At 42.8% G+C, this 14,949-nt stretch overlaps 1 protein-coding gene across 1 annotated transcript in view; it reads left to right on the top strand.

Moving 5' to 3' along the window:
• The first annotated feature begins 3,571 nt into the window (after window positions 1-3,571).
• TRAF4 (TNF receptor associated factor 4) overlaps window positions 3,572-14,949 on the top strand; it is a 28,380-nt gene continuing 17,002 nt past the window's right edge. The window contains exon 1 of the mRNA XM_069945671.1: window positions 3,572-3,997. Within this exon, the coding sequence (XP_069801772.1) occupies window positions 3,855-3,997 (143 nt within the window). The 5' untranslated portion in view covers window positions 3,572-3,854. The remainder of the gene's footprint in view (window positions 3,998-14,949) is intronic.

The following is a 14,949-nucleotide window of genomic DNA, read 5'->3' as shown; positions in this document are numbered from 1 at the left end:
GTATTTTTTAAATGATGTACAACCAATATACTATTACAATATTATACTGAATTTGATTTGACATACTCCACATAATAACCAATGACTAAGCCTTCTTCCCACTTGAAGTCAGCTCTCAGTGAACAATCATTTCTATAGAAGTGAGAGCCCACGTACAGGAGCGGCATAAAATCCTGTTATAAGGTGAGTCAGGCAAACTACTACTGAGGGGGCAACAGACTTTTGGTGTGAACCCAATTCATCCCCCACAAGCTGAGAAAACTGCAGTGTGTCATATAGTTACAGTCATATGAACGTTTCTTCTTCTTCTGTATTTCTCTGTACTTAATAGAATATTTTGTATTAAAAACTCTCACAGTTTGTCTGTTGGCGGCATCAAAAACTGCTGTGAAGCTCATTGGATCCCGGGGGTATAATGACTATAAAATATGATACTGAGCTTGAAGCAAATGACTTCAGGGCTTTTATGAAACCAGCTGCAGCCGATGTATTGAGCTCTTTAACAGAGAGTGATCCTAAAATGTAGAAATATAAAATAAGATTCTTGGCTGTCTCCTTGACCGTCTTATGTCACGATGGATAACTGTATGCTGACCAGAAATTCCTTGATAAAGTTTACTATCAATGACTAGATACAAATGTATACCTTTTTATTTTCATTATTCGAGAACATTTGTCAGAAGAATCAAAAATTACCAAAAAGGGTTGTCACATCAAAGAGAATGGTAGGTCTGACTCCTGGGATGCGTGGATTTTGGTGGTGGTGGGGAATTGCTGCTCACTTTCCCAGCAAAGACATCCGCAGAGAAAATGTAGTATAACATACAGCAATTGAAATGTACGTAGGGGCCAGGCCTGCAGTCTCTCAAGAGATGACATTCATCTGCCCTAACCGACTATATAGGAATAGGTTGCCAAGATCAGACTGTTCAATCACTTCTTACGTATAGTTGCTCCTTAAAGGGCATGGTAGTGAGATATATCACTGGCTACTACTATGGCTTACCCAGGGATCGCCACAGCTATGAGATAGTTACTATAACCAGCCATAGCAGAAAACCTAGACGTAGTCTCCACCATAAGTTGTTGAATAGCAGTCCTTAGAGACAATGGGAACGTGGACCGATTTTCTCTAAGGACCTACTGCCTGCAGCTATGACATCTGCAACAAGATTAAAGTACAGAAACATCACAGAGTGAACGACCACTTCACCATGTTACATCACTATTTGTGATAAGGTTGGGCTGTCATTCATTTTCATGGGAAAAACAGCACTGTTGCACATTTTTGGAGGTAATCTATTCATAGCTGTAACCCCTCTCTCCCCGGACAGAGAGTGCTGCATTTATGTGCCCACATCTGCCCTGCTCATTCCTTCATGCTCCCTGCAGTCTCTGTCAGCCCTGCACTCACACTCAGCCGTTTACACTGCTGTATAGAAAAGTTTCTGTCACTGTCCTCCTGCACAGCTCTGTGATTCTCACTTCCTGATTGGTCCAGGCTGAACACGCCCTATTCCCCCATTGCTGCCATGTGGCCACACAGACCTCTGACAGTAGCCCTGCTTCACTATTCTAGCCTGTTGTACTACACTACTGCATTATGGGGTTCTGCACCTCCATCCTGTATCTACAAACTGCTGCTGTTTTTCAGGTTTACTCCCTTACTATACATTATACATCACATGCTCATTGCTATACTGTACAGTAACATATAATATCACATAGTCTGCTGTTTCTAAATGTTTGTTTCATCTGTTCTGCATGTTATTCAGAATAAAAAATCGTTATTTTGGGGGTGGGAAACCAATTTTCTGCATTTTAATGATTTCTTATGGGAAAAGTTGCTTTGGTTTAAGAGTGGATTTGGATTACAAGCACGGTCCCGGAACGGATTATGCTCGTAATCCAAGGCACCACTGTATTCCCAATAAACCCCTGCAGTATTTGGCCCTTGTCTTATAGGAACCCCCCCCCCCCCCATGGGGTATGTACGTGCACATGTTGCTGCCCTCTCAGTTCCATTCCTAACTATGGTTGAAAAAATACTGAAAGAAATACTATGTATGAACATCCTGATGGTGAAGAACAATTCCAGGACCTGGATTTTTGACATATTAACATTCATTGCATTTGCATTAAAATCTTGTTAATGTTTGTAAGCCTCTAGCTGTGAGTTTGTCTCCATGCAATGTTACAAATGTCAGAGATCAGTGGTATCCACGTGCACATTATTAGCAGCATACACTAATTTTATATATATATATATATATATATATATATATATATATATATTCTAATTATATATAAGATAATAAGTGTGGGGGGGGGGGAAAGGCAGACTTTTTTTTTTTTTTTAATGACGTCTGTTATTGCCACATTTTAATTGACCTCAATGGAATTCATTAAAGTTAATGGAGTGATGGACACCCAATGCACATAGTGTATAAAACAACGGACGTTGTCTGCGTGGAAGTCAAAATACTGATCTTAACAATTATTCGTAGTCGTAATGACTGTTATTTTTTAGTCGTTCACACAGTTTTGTTTTTTTTGCACTGTCCTTTCACCACCTTCACAGACAGAGATCAGGGCAGTTTCTAGGGCATTTTGGCAACAGGGCGAATCTTGATAAAAGCGCATGGAGAAGGCCTTTATCTTCTCCCCTCTTCACCTTGTCAGAGGCCGGAGGGATCCCCCAGCATGCCTGATGACGTAATTCCTGCGCCTGCTGCGGGATCCGTCATCAGCTGCAGAGACACGAGGCCGCGCTGAGGACATCAGTGAGGGGTGGAGGGAAGCTAGTGCCCGGAGCCCTGTGGCGTCCAGGGTTAGAGGTCCTGGTTGGGCAGGGGGGTTGCTGGTACTAGCGCCGATGCCATGAGTGCGCGGCGGCTGGGCGCCGCCGGGTGCCCCGTGCAGTCGCCTGGCCCGCCCGGTTCTAGAAACAGCCCTGACAGAGATCAGGTCATAAAGGAAAGCCTGATATTTCTCCTCTTTTCAAATCCATTTCTGGCTTTGGCTTCAAATCTTTGGCAGATAATCTTTCTGTGTAAATGGACCCTAAGACACTGGGTTTTAAAGGGGTTATTTCTCACTACAAAAACATGGCCACTTTCTTCCAGAGACAGCACCTCTCGTTTCCAGTATGGGTGCAGGTTTTGTAACCCAGTTCCATTAAAGTGAATGGAGCCTAATTGCAAACCACACCTGAACTGGAGACAAGAGTGGTGCTGTCTCTGGAAGAAAGTGGCCATGTTTTTGTAGCACTATAATGATGAAATACTTTTTTTTATATAGTGTAGTGAAAGTTAATTAATCAAATTTAAGAGACTTTGGAGGTCTGGGCTGCAGCAGGGAGCATGTGGGGGTAAGTTCAGGAGCACATGACATCCTGTCAGCTCAGCCGCCATATACACTATAGATACTAGGAGCGCTCATGTACGGACGCTGCTCTGTCTGTGTGGAGTCGGCTCTGCAGCGCCACCTGCTGGCGGCGGCCGGGATCTCCCGTCAGTCTCCTCCCTGTAGCCGTGCGGAGGAGGGGCGGCAGGCAGGGCTGGATGTACCTTGAGCAGCTGAGCTGGAGCAGACAGAGCAAGTGCTGGGAGAGACAGCTGGGAGGAGAGCTGTGTCTGGGGGACAACACACGGATCCTGAGCCCTGCTTCATTGCTGCTGCAGCTATTGGGATACCCTGCTCTCTGCTCCTGGGGGTGGCAGCTACTTTATTGATGCCCCTAGTTGTGGGGGGACCGGCGAGTGACACAGGCGACCTTGGACGTGCCCGCCGCCGCCGCCTCCCTCCTCCTCCTCTCCCGTGATCGGTGTGCTGCTCTTCTTGCTCCTTACAAGATGCCGGGCTATGACTACAAGTTCCTGGAGAAGCTCAGGCGCAAGTTTCTGTGCCCACTATGTAGCAAGGCAATGAGGGAGCCGGTGCAAGTGTCCACCTGTGGGCATCGCTTCTGTGACACCTGCCTGCAAGAGTTCCTCAGGTGAGAGGAGGGGGAGGGGCTGCTCCAACTGGCAACTCTCTGCATTGTGGCCATGCCAGGCTGCCAGTCTGCCATGGCCTGTATCTCTGACCCAGCCTCACAAGCTGTCACTTTCAGCAGTGAACCTGGCATTTATTGGGCATGGAACTTAGTATCCATCCAATTCCACCATAATGAGACCTTCACAATGTAAAAATGCAAAAAATGTGAAAGTTCTAAACCAAAATATTATTTCTAATCTTTTCCATACCATAATCTGAAGATGGGGGGGGGGGGAGTTATTTTCTGGAAGTGTTCACTATCTTGTGCACTATTTATTAGTAGCCTAGAAAAACTTTAATCCCAATGGTAGTAGATCCAATGAGTTTGGTAACCTAAGCCTGACCCTTCAGTGGGTGATCCATAATCTTTACGGCTATGGGCAGATTTCCACCTGCTGGACTACATTGATATATTCTCTCTTCTTCCAGTAAACCCATCCCAGCCCTGGGGAGCCAAAGCTGTTGTACTGGTTGTAGTTGGAGGCAGGTTGCATGAATGTCAATGCACAAAGATGTGAATGGAGCAGCAGGAGGCTCATTGTGTTACATTGTTGCCGGTTGTCAACAAACACAAGGCTGGAAAGTGTGTGTGTTGTGATGTGGGGGCAAGGGGAAATGCCCATCAGTGTGGTGGAAATAGGTGAATAATGTCCAGAACAAGGGGCTCTTTGCCCTTCACCTTAATCCTTTGTTCAGATCCCTTCTGCCTCTTACAGTCAGGAGGATTTACAGTGTCCTCAGCTCTTCTGCTGCTTGTAAAACTGCCAAAATCCCTCATCTGTGGTGCCAGAGCTATTCCCCCAGCACTCACTACCAATGCACCAACACGCTTGCACGCACTGAAGTCAGTGGGGTTCCTCCTATTCACTTTTCCTAATCGGCTTTGATTGCAAGCTCTTGTCATTTAGAATCTGGTGCTGTGAGATGTAATGGGTAAGCATGGCATGCTGGGACACGGTGGGCACCAAGTGGTTTGCAGTCTATTAGTATATATTGGGTAAACCCATTCACCAAGTTTTGGCGGATTACACTGAGGTTATATATAGATTTTGTCAGTTTAACTACGGCCGGTTTTGCACCAGTTTTGTGGAGTTTAAAAGTTGCAGACTCAGTGCTGGTCTTTTTTTGTGCAAAAAATCTGCACCTTTTTTTTGGCAGGAATGAGTTATAATGGCAAAATCTCTACAAATAGTATAGGCTGTGTTCACACATCGTTTTATTTTCCATAATTTTTCCAAACTCAAGGGAAAAGCCTGGAATATTGCATTGTGTGATCATAATTAGAGTCAATTCTCCATTGGTAAGTGGATCAATATGTAATAGAAACTGTATCCCCTAATGCTGATGTTGAGGTTTAAGAGTTTTGGAGAAGATGAAGCATACTCATGTACATATAGGCTGTTGTAGGAATATACTTTATTCATCGCTATACAGTTAGTGCAAACATAATGCTAAATAATCTGATGGCCATTAGTAGAATTAAAACCAGTTAAATGTAGAATGCCCCTTTAACAACTTCTCTATCCTGTAATACCTGTCATTGCCAGTAGGAACAGTATACCCTGAGTTTATGTTTATACTACTGTTTTGTAATTCTTGTCTTCTTCATAATTTTCATACCTGACCTAGATTTCTGCATTGATTTATGGTTATATAATTTGTCTTTGACCAGCTCTTATTTATTGGGGAAAAAAAAACTTATGTAACTCTGCAAGGAACATTTCTTTGCATGTAAAGCGCCCTTAGCATCAGAGTCTCCTGCTGGTCTGTACACTTGTACTAGGATGTAGCTATGGTCAGTCTGTGGGGGATGCATTGTATGCTGCCGTTCATTAGTGGTTAGGTTTACAAGGTTTGTAGGGATGGATGTGGAACCTTCCTCAGTATTGATCTAGCAAACTTATGGGCATGTTACGAGGGAGTAACACTACAATCTTCTCCGGTAATGCCTCCCCGGGACCCACCCATATGCCCCCCAGGTATACACCTCATGCTTAATGTCAGGGAGGAGGAGGAGAGCACTTTCATGCTTTGGTTCAGCTACTGATGTCGGCACCTTAAAGACTCTGAGAAGTAGTTTACCACTGTGTAATCCTTTGAAATGAGGAAATGAGCATTTTCAGAACCCTTCTAGTGGCATTAGAAAGTTTGATGTCCATTCGGTTTAGTTTCCTTTTGATGTCCTGAAAGAGAAAATTAATGACATTGTCATATAAAACTCCCAATGATTGTGATGGGGGAACAATGCAGGGGAACTAGGGGAACTGCACAGGGGCTATAGCCATCACCGGGCCTTAGGTGAGCTCTAGGCTATTTCTGTAGAATCTGTAATAGACATGCTATGGATTTTATTTAGGATTGACTTTATTGATAAGCTTCAGATTTTGGGCAGGTTCTTTAAAATCTTCCATCTATAAGGTCTGCTTCATGGTCTCCAATATCTAGATGAGTCAGATAGGTTGGGTTTTCCACTTGACCTGTTTCCAAGCTCCAGCAGAATTGTCTGGCAGCCAGCCGCTTATCACCCTTCTGCAGGGATAAACATATATACACGTTAGATGAATGTCTGCTGAACCCACCAATTTTCAATGAGACCAGCCAACCATCTTGTGTATATGGTGGGGACCTGACTATTCCCAATAATAGATGTCAAGAAAAGAAGGATCGGGTATGTTGGATTACAGCATGCTGATCCCTTTTTCTCAAGAGAGATAAGCTGCCACCAGAAATGTCTGGCTGAGGCTTATTCTTGTCTCCCAACTGAGGACATAAGCATTCTCTGGCACTGTGAGGCTATGTGCACACTGAGGAAAAGGCGAGGAATTCAGCTTGAAATTCAGCTCGAAATTCAGCTTGAAATTCCTCCCGTAAAAAATGTGCAGAGCAAAGTCCCATTGTGTTCAATGGGTTTTCTGCTCTGTTGTTCACACTGCAGAATTTCCGAGCAGAATTTTCTGCTGAAGATCTGCTAGAGGAATCCTATAGAAGTCAATGGGGGGCTTAAATTCAGCTTGAATTCTGCCTGAAAACTTTCAGCTACAATTCCTCGAGAATTGCTCAGTGTGCAAGGGCCCTGAAGGTGGAAGTGGGGATTTTTTGTGTGTGAGGAATAGAGACTTCTGAAAACAGGTCATACAGATTAGATAGGTATAGTTTGATGGTTAAACCATTGAGTGTATAACTGACCCTTCAACACAGACATACACCTTTTAGTCTATTTGGCCGTTGCAGCCACTTAAACTGACCATACTTGGTACTGGGGGAAGGCGTAATGATCATTGTATAAACTTTCTTTACCAAAAGATAAATTTTTGAACAAAACTTCAAACACAGCTGACCTAATATCAGATCAGCATAGTCTTTCTGGCCAAATGTCACCTAATACATAATTGTTCTGGTTGAAATCATTTGGAATAGTAAAGGGAGAAGACTATTTGCAAACTCCTCTCATGTCTGAATCCACTCCCTCTCCCAATGATGTTGGAGAGCGAGTGTTGGAAGGCCACCATAGACATTGGATGGTCAACTAGTCACACCAGAACGGTGGGTTCGGCCAGCCATGTCTAAGGTGTATGGCCATGTGTCTAGTGTAACCCTGTTTATCTAAACATACAGAATCCCTTTAAGTACTTTGCAATGAGGTATTATCTTAGTGGCAGATAACTAGTTACCTAGTAAACTGTTTATTTGCTAAACATTGTGAATACCAGCGATTCTGTACTTCCTAGTGTAATGGAACTGATATCAAGTGGTTCGGATTTGTAGCTTGTAGACTGCTCTGATCCCTGCAAGTGTCCGCTGAAAGATCTCTCATGAAGCTGAATTGTGCATAGGTGCACTCCAGGTAGGCCTAAAGTATGCTGCTCTATGCTAAATGTCAGTGCATGAATAAACACATGGGTACATACACATATATAAAACATGATATATATTTGAAAGACACATAGTTAAATTTCTCCAAATTGGATTGTTCCAGCAATAAGCATGCAGATTTCTGCAAGTCCTACACAGTAATACTGTGCTGTATTCCCACATTAACTGATTGTGGGGTCAGTCTGTAAACCATCAGATAGAGTATGACCCTGTCCAGCTTATCTGCCAATCTGATCCTTAGGATTCAACACTATTGATGCAATTGTCTATGCCAAACAATAGTGAAAACCAGTATACAAACCTCTGTCCTACAACCCCTTAAAAATTCAATGTATAGAGGAAGGGTCAGATAAAGCTGTCTCCCCCAATTACCCAGGCAATGTTTCGGCTGCCATCCTAGAACCCTTATGAGGCATTGTGTCTACGGAAGTTTTTTTGACCTAACAACCACTTTGTAGCCACTAGTAACCAAGTGTGGTCAAAGCTATTTTCCTGAATGTGTAAATTTGATGGACATTGTTGTTGGATACAAGGGTATAAAGGAACGCACAGATCATTAATAATATGGGATCCCTCATCCAAAAACCTGATGTTGGTGTATTCAGAGATGCCTTGCATTCTTCTCTCTGCATGAGATTATTAATATAGGAGAGTACAGAGATGATAACTATTTAGTCACTTGTTTGTGGTCACCTTCTCCTCATATCGTGTAGAATAACCACTTGCTGAACTTGCAAAAAATATATTTGAGAATTGCATGAATAACACTTCCACATTGCTCTCTGTAGCATTGGGATTCTCCATGCAGCAATGTCACGGTATATATTCACACCCAGCAGTATTCTTGCAGAGCTTTCTTCACCTTTCCCATTCATCTCACCTATGCTTGACCCATGCACATGCTGCAGAACTATGCAACTGCTTTTAACTTGCGGAAGTTTCTGCTGCATGTAAATATACGCTGAATATAACAGGGAATTGAGCTATTCCACAATATATTTGTGCAAATCCATCAAAGGTCAGGTTGTACTTCAAAGCGTGTCCCTTACTGTACATGTATAAAGTTCTCGGTATTACTGCTTGCTCTGTGTAAGTTATGTGAAACTGTTCAACCTGGGCAAATATTTGCACATGACCAGCAAGTTCACCCACAAGCCTCCTGCTCTGTGCGCTTAGCTCTCGCCTATTCTTTACATATATAATCTCTGTGAAAGTTTTGATATTGTGTTGAAGTGTAAGGATAACCCCATAGAAGAGGCCATTTCAACGTAATTTTTTTAATGCTGAGATTGCAGTGCCCTTTGAGGGAGGATTTCCCAATGGAAAGGATACTACTGTATAGATACATGGTCTATGTTTATTCTGGATGCTTGCAGTCGATCAAATGGTATACCACACCAACAGAACACTCTTTTAGCATCTGTTCAGTGGACAGCGGCCTAAAGGTGCCCATACACCCTTAGGCTATGTTCACCTACATTTCTATGGGATCCCGGCCGGAGCGTATACACATCATATACGCTCCGGCCGGGATCCCGTGCGGCGCCACAAATAACTGACGTGTCAGTTTTCTGCGGCCGTAGAAACCCATGTCAGTTCACACAATGAAGCGAGCAGTTCCGGCCACTTGCTTCATTGTGCGCTATGGGGAGTTCTAATGCGGGCGCGCGCTGATGTGCCCGCATCAGAACACTACGGCCATAAAAATCATACGGCCAGTATTGCAGTACCAGCCAGGATGATCTCGGCAGAGACCGGCCGTTTTGTGACCCGGCCAGGTCACAGAACGGCCGGTCCGATACGACGTGGGAACATAGCCTTAAAGCGACTCTGTACCCACAATCTAACCCTTACAAACCACTTGTACCTTCAGATAGCTGCTTTTAATCCAAGATCTGTCCTGGGGTCCGTTCGGCAGGTGATGCAGTTATTGTCCTAAAAAACTACTTTTAAACTGGCAGCCCTGTGCCAAATGGCCGTGGCCTAGATTGTGTATGCATTAGGCTGACACAACCTCTCTGTTCTGTCCCTCCTCCCCATCCTCCTCATCATGAGGAATGCACCAGGCAGATTGTCTCCTATTCATCACCTGTGTCAGCCCGGTTTGGGGGAGGGGGGGCAGATTGTGGGTACAGAGTCGCTTTAACACCTATCAGTCTAACATTGTTCAGCCAACAACGATCTCTTCCATTTACCTTATACACATGCCAATATCCATGTATTCTGAATGGGGAGCAGGGAGGAGAGCCACTGCCAAACAACTTTGGCGATGGCTTATCTGTATGGAAACAAAAGGATTGTACAATTATAATACAACGTGTCTGAACGTATTCTCCCCCAATATCATCCGTCAGGGGAGAGTTGAGAGGCCTCCATACACATGGGATAATTTACCAGTCCGGTTAAAATCAGTCAGGTTGCCCGGCTTTTTACTAATTTGAAGGGATATGTTTGATGTACGGCCAGGAGCTTACCTAATGCTAAAGGGCACCGCAAACTACAGTTTGAAAGCAGTTTTTTTTTTAAGTCTACAAAGATTAACGTATTTATTGATGGCTTGTTAAACTTAATGGCCGTCATCTATTTGCTTTTGCTTCCAGGTTCTTCCTGTCTAGGGGTAAATAAGATAGACTATCCTCCGTCTGCAATAACAAATAACCATTTACTATCTCTAACTAGTCTAATGGCACTAAGGAAATGATGTATTCATGTACAGCGGCCCAGCAGGGTGATGCAGATTCATGCAGAACAAGTCCATGAGAGGGCCTGAACGGCAGCGCACGGGGGCTGTGCAGCTCCAAACACTGGCATACAGACTCCATATACACAGCTCTGCTCTGAAATTAGGCCCACATTAAAATACTTGATTTCTTTCCTTGGCACATACACCTGGCACTGAGCTGACTTTTATTTGCAGGCATCAAATATGTTAGATCATGCCATCCACTTATAATAATAAATTAAAAGAATAATTTTTCCATCTTTACATTAAGATGTGTTTAGAAATATAAAATATGACAGGTCTTTTTTTTTTTAAGATGACCTGAGATTGGTGTAAGATCTGCTTGTGAAGTTTTCATACAGCTGTATACTGTAATAAGAGCTGTATACAAGAGACAATGGTGATCATTCCGAATGTATTTCTAGGCAAATTTGGCATGTATGTGGTTTATAGTTCTCTTTATGAGTCTCCTTGGCTGTACATGATATATGAGCAGTTTTCTCTTCAGATATTTTGCCGTTAAACAAGGCTTAATAATAATGATGTGTTCTCCGTATTGGATAAGCGGAGGGCTGAGGATAAGAGCTGCAGAACCATTTATTCAATCCCTCCCCCACCTTTGTCTAGGGCCTGATGAACATCCCCTCTCAATCCCTGACTTCATTAAGTGCCACTTGGCTTACACACAATGGCTGCTGCGCTGTGAGTGACGCGGGGAGGAGTTGGATATATCCAAGGGGAGGAGGGCAGAAGCTTATTTGGCAGCTGCTACTCATATTTCTGCCTGTGCACGTGTGCACTAATACCCCCAGCTCACCCATAGGCTCTTTCTACACACTTGTCAGGCTGATTAATGCATTTCCGCACTGTTGTCTGACATTGTGCATCAGGGTGGGAGTATTGTGTTCTGCTGGTTCAGCACAAACACACGACTATCTGGTAATACTTGTGTATAGACAAATCAAGTGGCCAAGATAGATGGGTCATTTTACTTCCTACTAGATATTATTTGAAGCGGCAAAAAATACACTTACAGGATCAGTGACAGGTTGACTACACATTTACTGTTCAGGGATCTAGAAAAGCTGGGTGTTGGTCCTTACAACCTTTGGTTCTTTCCCAAATTCACTGTTAAGGTAAAAATTCGGTAATGCATGCTGTCACATCTCTTGGGCCTAAAGTCTACATTAATTTATTGATCTGGTTCTTGCATTGTCAGCTATCATACAAGTATGGGAGCAAGAAGCTGGCCACTCTCAGCCCACCAGGGGTCTCGTATTTGTGATCAATTATTCCATTCAATTTGCTGATGAATTTTCCATCCAGAAGTGTAAAGTCAGAATCTGTTTTTATTTGGATTTTTTTAACTTTTTCGATTTCTGTTGATATAATTCCTGTGATATAATTACCAGATTCACAAAGGTGGACGCACATGTTTTACTGGAAAGTAACCGTTTCTTCTAAGAAGGTCAGGGTTCAAGTAACGCCATGTAATGATAACCGGCCACGTAGTCTTCACAACAGAGCTGCTGAAAACGACACCATGGCCTATGGGGAGAATCGCCTAGCCCTGATTTATAATAATCCCACACGGCACATCGCTCAGACCCTCCTCCTCTGTTCTCTGGCTGTGTGCAGCAAGCGTGGGGAGCAGGCCCTGTCTTGTGGAAGCCTCAAGTGTTGAATGAAAGCGTGAGGAGCATAAAAGAGACCTGCTCATGCCTGCCCTAATATCTGCGAGGAACTTGACATTGATACACATGGCTGCACGTCATGCTTATGAATCCTACATAGAAGAAACCTGGAAGACCTAACATTCTCGCTGCTCAAAGAAGCCTATTCTATACCCTGCTGCTGAGGATGTTATGGTTCTTTTATCCCCACCTTACCATAACCTTAGCAGACAACGTTTTTCATCGCCGTCTCATTTTTTTTTGTTTACTCAGCGTTTACGATTGTTCTTGTTTATTGTAAACTAGGGAGGATATATGCGTCTTTGTGAAGGCTTCAATTGAAGCCAAGCAGTCATGACGTAAGCAGGGCATGGCAGTGTCTACAGGAACTCCTATCCCCGTGTGTGTCTGCTCTGAAAGGGTCTTATTCTTGTAGAAAATAAGTTGCTCAAGGTTACTGAGACAATATGATAAAATGATGTCATTTGTAAAAATATGTAAAAATCAGAAAAGAATTCCGCATATTGATGACTACATTGTATACATTTTACGTAGTAGCGTTGACATAGAGGTCCATGTGGTCTTACCGTACCTTCATGCATGTTATTATAATATTTCTATTTAGCAATTGTTACCAGTAGTATCTGGCTGGGCATTATACTATTAATCCTGCATTAGGTACGTACCTCGTATAGTAACAGACAGTGTGGGATGGGAATAAAACCCAACAAAATTTTAGGTTAACTTCAGGTCTGACAGAAAATAATGTTTGCGTGCTCCTTTAGATGACATATGTACGGAGCTATTCTCCCTAAGGCTTGGCCTACGTGTTGATGTTTTGCAATGCAGCGATTAATGGAAGTAGAGGGAAGGAATTTAATTGTGATTGCAAAATCCCAGAGACATCTTAGTAAACTTATCTTATATGGGGATATTGCACTATGATCTAATGTGTTCGTGCCCATGTAATAATCCGTAATTGATCCTGTCTCCAGAAGCATTGGTAGGGCAGTCAATGGAGTATGGTACAGTGACACATTAATACACTGCGACTCATACAGTGTGCATGAGACCTTAGGAACATGAGCAGATAATCTAAAATTTTATTTGTTGGGCTTTATTCACACCCGACACTGTCTGTTACTGTAGGAGGCACATCACTGGGCATTTATGTGGCACATACCTAATGCAGTAATAGTAACAATCACTAAATACAAATGTTATTATACCATGCATAAAAATACAAAAACATCAAATATTTTTGTGCAAAAATTTGCGTCCCTTCTATCTGCACTTAGAAACCTCAGCGTGACACCAGCTTATAATGAAGAACAATGGATCCAGGTTAATTGCAGAAAAACACACTCCCAAGGTATGCTAATAGCAGCCTCCTGGATAGTCAATTTTGCATAGGTTGCAGTTCCTCGCCATGAGTGCATTCTGCCTAGCAACAGATGGTGTAGCTGTGCTGACATCTGTCTGCTAGGAGTAGGTGTGAGGAAGCAGACCTAGGCTTTGTTCTGAAAGCCTGTGCTTAGACAAAGGACATTAATATATTTGTTGTTATACACCAAAATGGAGATTAGTATGTGATTTATTATATTTGCAATAATGTTAGTCTGGTCACTGATATTGCGCTCTATATAATTATTATTATAATTTTTTTGGCTGTTACTATTGTCTCCTATTTATTGTCACTCAAGTTCAACCTCCCCACAGTGAGAGGACATCAGGGAGAGATGGTGGACGTGTAAAGTGATCCTCAGTATCATGGTAATTTGACTGAGAGATCTTCAAGGTCTGTTTTTCTGCAATATGTCACCTCCTTCTGTGCCTGGGCAGAGGTCAAAGGGCCAGTATCATTGAAACTCACACTAATGGCAGATACACTCCATTTGTTTCCTTACATGCATTACTTTTTGGCTGTGATTTTTTTTTTTTAAAAAGGAAAGCCAGACTAAACAATCTTCTGACATGTCATAGACACATGTGATCTCATCATATTGGAGAAATCCCTTTGGTACTGCTCAGAGATTTCTGTTATTTGATATGTGATACAGCAGTCTAAGCAGGGGGGGGGGGGTAGATCAATGGGCCTCGTCTATCAAAACTGGCTTTGTTGTCCATAGCAACCAAACAAATAGCTGCACAGTTAATGGTTGCTATGGGTAACAGTGTTTTTTTTATTAGAATATTTTAATAAATTCGCTCCAATATTCATGCATTTGTTGACTGTATTTGAAACGTAGTCACATGACCTCTAACAACCGATCAGAGTTTGGCTTTTATTTTCTAAACGGAATAAAATGTAAATTCTGGTTGCTATGGGCAACTTTTAGGTGCATACATTATTCTTATACTATCACACTTTTCAAATGGAATAAGAAGCCAGGATACAAGTCTTCCATTGAGATCACATACAGTGTGACATCATGCAGATAGGGCATGCCCTGTGTGCCCACAATGGACACCAATGGAGTGAAACCTGCTGTTCCCTTTGCCGCAAGTCTACAATGCCAGTTCAGTCCGTCTATAAATACACTAAGGGTGGAATTGCTATTAGAAATATTCACACAAGACAACAGAGATGTACTGGCTAACAAAAGCTCCTCTGTATCATTCAGTCACACGAAAGTCATGACA

This window comes from Dendropsophus ebraccatus, chromosome 11, assembly GCF_027789765.1.
Source record: "Dendropsophus ebraccatus isolate aDenEbr1 chromosome 11, aDenEbr1.pat, whole genome shotgun sequence".
Taxonomy (NCBI): Eukaryota; Metazoa; Chordata; class Amphibia; order Anura; family Hylidae; genus Dendropsophus; species Dendropsophus ebraccatus.
This window is presented reverse-complemented; position numbering and strand designations above follow the sequence as displayed.